General features: G+C 44.5%; 1 protein-coding gene across 8 annotated transcripts in view; it reads right to left on the bottom strand.

Moving 5' to 3' along the window:
* Positions 1–5,616: 5,616 nt before the first annotated feature.
* Positions 5,617–6,551, bottom strand: part of LOC125300104 (CMP-N-acetylneuraminate-beta-1,4-galactoside alpha-2,3-sialyltransferase-like) — a 42,662-nt gene continuing 41,727 nt past the window's right edge. For all 8 annotated transcript variants that reach the window (XM_048251665.1, XM_048251664.1, XM_048251661.1 and 5 more), the window contains one exon: positions 5,617–6,405. In XM_048251665.1, the coding sequence (XP_048107622.1) occupies positions 6,316–6,405 (90 nt within the window). In that variant the 3' untranslated portion in view covers positions 5,617–6,315. The remainder of the gene's footprint in view (positions 6,406–6,551) is intronic.

The raw sequence follows: 6,551 nt of genomic DNA, 5'->3' as shown, positions 1-6,551 counted from the left end.
AGAAACTCTGTTCTGTTTAGGTGTTGAATTTGTAGGACGCATATGGATCATAAAGTAACATGTAACATATTAAACTGCATTAAGAGCCTCCTTTTTCTTTGATGTCGTCTGTCATGCAGACATTCGGGGTCTACCATAAACAGTCAGTGATGAGACATGCTGTGAAGGAGACGGGGTATTCGCAATGAAGGGTCGGTTTCAAACACCTCTTCATCTCTTCATTAGTCTGTTTAGGCTTTTGTCTAAACAGCAGCGGAGCGAAAACTCCCCAATCCATCCTGTGGCCCCTCGGCAGTGGCGTGGTACAGAGGAACATCAGGCTGCTCTTCTCCTGGGGGGCTGTGTGCGTGTGTGTGTAAACCAGCGCAATATAACACACACCTCTGAGGTTTATATTTAGCCTCTGTGAGTAATCAGGGGCACACAAACACCAGCGTTTGCCGCAGGGTCCCGGATGTATAACGGCAACAAGAAGCACCCCGGACCCCCTCCCCATCTATTTGATCCAGTCAAAATATTTTTGCACGGTTTGATTACAGATGCCGAACTTGAAATCATGGATGTTGATAATGACGATGTTTGAAAATGATGATCCAGTACAAGGTGACTGTATTCAGGTCAGCATAGAGCGTTCAGTGTTACGGTCGATGCCTGTTTCACGGACTTCGCGTCAGGAACACATGAAGGCTCTCTTGTCAGGAATGAGGAGGGCTATAGGCTTGACTGATCCCAGACTGGTGTGTGTGGGATGATTGGGCCGTGAGACGGTCACAGTGCTGGTGAGTTTGGGCTGCGCTCTCGTCCCGCTCCAGAGACTGAAAAATAATACACCTTCGGCACGCCACTCTGACGCAGCAGCACAGGAGGCCCCAGCTGTGAGGCGCTGAACAACTGTATGACATCAAAAGGTCCCAGTCCGCCCCGGCCACATTAACAGCATGTGTATAGTGTATGTGTAGATGTGTGTGTGTTCGTGTGTGTGTGTGGGAAAAGATGCAGGAGGGGAATGGAGACCTGACAGAGCTGGGAAAAGCGGGTGTGAGGAATATTATTTTCCCATCTGCACAAGTTCCCATGCCTCCCGGTTTTTTTGGGGGGGTAGTGGGGGTTATTGTGTGTGTGTGTGTGTGTGTATGTGGAGCTGGGGGAGGGCAGTGAGACGCTCCTTTTTTCTTGGGGAGCTACATCAAGGCGGCGTGGCGTGGTGCGGCAGGGCAGGATGAGGCAGGGCCTGAGCTGCAGTCCGAGTGCGAGGCCTCGGCCCCGGCCCCGATGCAGAGGCACTGTCAGAGGAAATGAAGGGGAGAGGGAGGTGAGGCAGTGCAGGCTCTCCCCCTCCGAGGCTCAGGGGCCGTCCCTGGCGAGCCCACACAGAGGCTGGGAGGGCCGCGTCTCGCTCTGAACTTAATTAAAAAGCCATGGCTCCTCCAGTCCTCACTTCGGCGAGAGGCACCGCGGAGGCTGGATAAGAGGGGGCACAAAAGAGAGATGAAAAGAAAGAGAATAGACAAGAAAAGGAAACACAGAGAGAGAGAGACAGAGAGGGAGAGAGAGAGAGAGAGAGAGGGGAGAGTATCCCTCAGTGCAACTGAAACCAGACAGGCCGCGAGCGGTGGAGTGTGAAGACCCTCCTACTCTGGCGACCCCTCTGTGATGGTGTTGTCACTGGGAGGCCACCTACATGGAGTAGACCACCTGTCTGCTCGCGTCGCAGGCCCCTCTGCCTCCACCCTCTCTCACACACACACACACACCCTGAGTTCCTCTCCAGGCCTCCCTCTCTAAACCTCTGTGCATGTCAGGTCAAGGATCCTCTTTAAATAGGAGCCACCTGCCTGTTGTGTCCATAGCTGAACTGTCTGTGATCTCACACACTTTCTAAATCTGTTTGCTATTTACTGCACTCAAAGCACATTAAATGTTTAGAACACAGATCGCAAACTGCAAGCAACATCATTGTGATGCTTTTGGTCACCTCCAAGGTTGACCTTTAACACAAGTTCACACAAATGTATAATTAATATATGGAACTTGTGTTTCTTTTCAATTGTTTGGTCTTTGAGAAATGAGGCAGCGTCATGTGATAAGACTCAACAAGTATAGCCTTTGAAGGGAGCTTTACAAATTGAAGACGCACAGCCAGTATTTCCAAGGTTAACATAATCAGACTGTTAATTTAATTCAATTCTGAGTTGTTACCGCTTGCATGCATTGTTACAACACATGAAATCTAGAGTAATCTTACCCAAAAATGGAGGCGTTGAATTCCCCTGATAAAACTACTGGCGCACAGCGTGGAATTGCATTTTCAAGGAGCAATCAAGAGCAGATGTTAATATAACTACGCCAAAGCAAAACAAAACAGAGGACACACACACAGACATGCACTTATCTGGTTTGGACATTGAAAAGGCAGAGCATGATTCAGTGTTCCTTCAGGACCTCCTCAGAGCCTCATTACAATGCTGAGAAGCTAGGCTTGAGTGGAGTTCAAAATTAAATATCTACTTACAACAAGGAACCTATGGAACTTATGAAACGATCTGAGGCTGCACAGGCAGATGCAATATCAGACTCTCTTGACCATTCAAACCAAAGAAAACTAATGTGACAGACTGAACAGCCAGACAAAATGATTTAATTATGAAGAATGGCATTTGGTAGCAATTTAAGATTTGTCCAAAGGGCCTCATCACCATTTCCACTGTTTTGAGAGTCATTTGTTTGAGTTTTTTTTTAATGACAATTACATCAATCAATAATTCCATTTCCTAACAAGGCTACATCATTTTCCAAATCCCTTCAATGTAACGGATATTTACACACTGGCCAATAAAGACAGTTAAAAAAATAAATGAAAAAAATAAATGGTAAAAATAAAACCCACATGAGAGTGCCGACTCTGTGAGGCCAGCCGCTGTTAATGATTCATTCTACACTTACATGCATCTCTGAGTCTGGCATGGCTCCCCAGATGACGGCTCAGAAGAGCGCAGTTAAACTTCAAGACCTCCCGTTAGTGGTTGAAAAAGCCCACGCTTGATGGCGGAGGTATTCGTTCTCAAGTCTGGTACTGAGGCCAACACATCAGCCTGATCTGACCCAGCTTTTAGACGCTGGCACAATTCTTCTCAGCTCCAAGCAACAACAGAATCTTTGACAGCATTCCAGCATCTCACCTCTTACTCAGAACCCAACTATGACAAGGTGAATGGAGTTGGAAGCAGACCAACAAACTGATGGTGTACTGTACATATTCAAGTCCTTATCTGCATAATTTATGTTTATGAGAGATATTAATAACCTATTTAAAAATGTGGACTTTGGGATGACAATACCTGCTTAATAGTTATTACGTAATAATTTCCTCCTGGTGGAAAAGGAGGAATAGCAAGAAAAGGACAGATTGGGAAACAGGGGGTGTGGAATTAAGAGACGTGAAATAAACATAACATTCCAGGAACGGCATCTTTCGCAGAAATCATGAATGTTTGGACCTTTAAACAGCCTTTAATGCTGGCCTTCAACCTTTCTGCATAAAGACTGTGCCAACACCCATCACACATGGATGATTCATTGAACGCAGAGTGTTTATCCCCTACATCGAATCCTAAACAAGCTCTGTTTATTGACGCTAACTCCACTAAAACGGGGGGAAAACAAGTAGTTATGTTTTCAGAAAAGACTGATAGAGTGCTCATTAGTCCATCAATAAATTAATATCATTCACATATAGTATGAAGAATTAAGGAGGTGGAGCAGGTCTGGGTCCCTGTTGAATAAATGTGAAACCTGGGTAACCTGAAGACTGTGACCCAATCATAGCCTTTCCATGTACTCGCTGCAGAGAATACAGGTGTTTTGACCAAAAGAGATTCCTATCTATCGTCTTACTTACACACCAAAACAAGGAGCTTAAGATTGATGGGGACTGTCAGGAACAAAGAGAAACAAAAAAAGCTCCAAATGCAGCCTACCAGGCTAGTGTGCAACGACTCTAGATATGCAGACAGCAGAAAATCAAGCATCATTACCAAAGCATATTCAACATGGAAACCAATTGGATACTCGAAGCAAGATTCTGGATCCAATTTGAACCGGATGATTTATACTTGATTATTAAAAGGCCTTTAACCTAGGATAAGTGTTTACACAAAATACTTCCAGAAATAATGTTGGTGATATGGTTTAGATTTAAAAGTAAGAGATAGATTTGGGTTGTAATCAGAGTCTTATTCAGTGCCAGAAGTCCATCTGGCACATTACGCCGGGTGAGAGGGCAGCAAATTGGGCAAAATGTAAGCTGGATTTTCTCAGAGGGTGTTTGCAATTAGTGGCTTCTAATTGGATAAGGCACTCGCTGTGTATTGCACACACACAACCTTATAAACAGTGAATTAACCTTGGGCCTCTTGATACACCAAAGAAACATGTTTGAAAGCAAATATATGGGTCACCACCATTAGCTCCAAAAAGCCTACCCACACAGAAAACTAACTGGGGTTTAATGGCACTGACAGTCAATGCAGCTTACGCAAGTTTATGACATGGTTAGTTCAGGTAGAATGGTGTACACATGGTGTCACATTTCACATGGAGAGAATAAAATACTTTGAGTATGATTTGAATGCACATTACATTCACAGAAATTAAGTACATACCATGAAATCAAAGGTGTAAAGATATCTTAAAATACTAGACTTAAGCCGCACTCAAATGTTGTCACATGAGAAATAAATGTCTCTAGAACATGGCCACTTGATATAAGTGATAAGTCATTTCTTTGATATTTAATCTCCTTGAAGTCAATGTCACAATATGTGTAAGGTATCTGGAGGCTCTTGAAGATAGACAAATAGAAACACCAGCATTATCAAATACTGAGTTTTTTTTTAATAAGCTTTGTCCCCTTGCTCAAATACTGCAACATATTGCGATGCAAATCAATTTTAAAACTTGACAGCAGAACAAGTGATAATTTCAGAATTCGTGGCATGTATACTTGTTTTTGCATTTCTCAGGCTAATTGAGGAGAATAAGCTCTGCGCTCCATATACATTTAAAAAGAAACAAATCAGGTTGACCATTGTATACAGTAATTCTACCCAATCAACAGAGCGAAGGGTACAGTGGAAAATCACAATCAAATGTGCTCTCTTTAATATCAGAGCAAACTTTCTCAGCAGAAGTGATATGAAACATTATACATGTGCGTAACAAGAAGCGCAGACAACGCAACCGATTTAAACATAACATGACACAAACACACACACACACACACACGCACGCACGCACAACAAAACCCCATACCCTCAGCACTTAAAAGTAAAATTAAATATGATTCCCAATACTGCTCTTTGGAAAAGAAAAAAAAGAAGGTAGAAATGAAAGAAAGCAGAGAACAAAGCAGCTTCTCAATGCAAATAACATTTTAAACACTTTTACAGGAGGGCGAGGGTGCGTCATGAAAGACTGCACCTGCTCCGTCCTCCTACAAGGCGTGTGTGTATATATATGAGTTTGTGTGTGCATGATTTTTGTGTGTATACATGATTGTTGTGTGTGTATATGTTTGTGTGTGTGTACATAATGTTTTTGTGTGTGTACATGATTGTTGTGTGTGTGCAGTATGAGTTTGTGTGTGTGTACATAATGTTTTTGTGTGTGTACATGATTGTTGTGTGTGTGCAGTATGAGTGTGTGTGTGTACATGATTTGTTTTCTCCATGAGTGTGTGAGTTTTCCGGACGGTGACGGTCCTTTCCTCTACGCCTGAAACTGAGGCAGAGGGTAATGCAACAATAAAAAAAAAATGGAAAAAAAAAAATACATACAAGAAAAAAAAAAAAACCTCCAGTATCTCTTTGATGTTTGTGTTGTGAATACATTCAAGCACATGGGAGGAGAAGCGCTTCCTCCGGAGGTATGTTTGGCACAGACCGGCCTGTTTCCACCGTCTCTCGACTGGCTGTGCGCGGCAGTGGGCCTTTGGTTCCTAGCTGCTCTCCAAACCCCCCCCACACCCAAACGTCACCCACTCAAATACAGATAGGGCTGCTGCCACTGAGGGGTGGGGCAGGTTAAGTCCCAGCAGGGCTGGGGGTGGGGGGGGGTAAACAGTACTGAGAGGAGCCTGGGTGAGGGACGGTGAGGGGGTGGGTGGAGTTGGGGGCACTGCACTCCGCTGTCCCCTCTGGGGCTTCTTGTCCCTCAGGTCAACAAAGAGACTGGGCAGGGTCAGGTTGGGTTGGGTGGTGGTAGGTGGAGGTGGTTGGAGGGGTGGAAGGATGGGGTGGGGTGGGGTTGTGTTCTGTCTCAGATACCATTGGTCAAGTCCTGTATGACCCCCGCCTTCACCAGCTTCTGCAGGAACTCCTTCTCCTTGGCTATGTTGTGTGTCCACGACTGCAAAAGGGAAACAAATAAGAAGAAATCAGTGAGTGTCAGTACGTTTACATGTAGAGTTATGTTGAGCTGCGGCTATAGCTCGAATAGGCCATTTAATTGGACTTCTGTCCTTGTCCCAGTATACAAGCACAGGAGGGGAATCA

Source organism: Alosa alosa, chromosome 9, assembly GCF_017589495.1.
Source record: "Alosa alosa isolate M-15738 ecotype Scorff River chromosome 9, AALO_Geno_1.1, whole genome shotgun sequence".
NCBI classification, from domain to species: domain Eukaryota; kingdom Metazoa; phylum Chordata; class Actinopteri; order Clupeiformes; family Clupeidae; genus Alosa; species Alosa alosa.
Note: the sequence above shows the minus strand (reverse complement) of the source record. Positions and strands in the feature narration are given on the sequence as shown.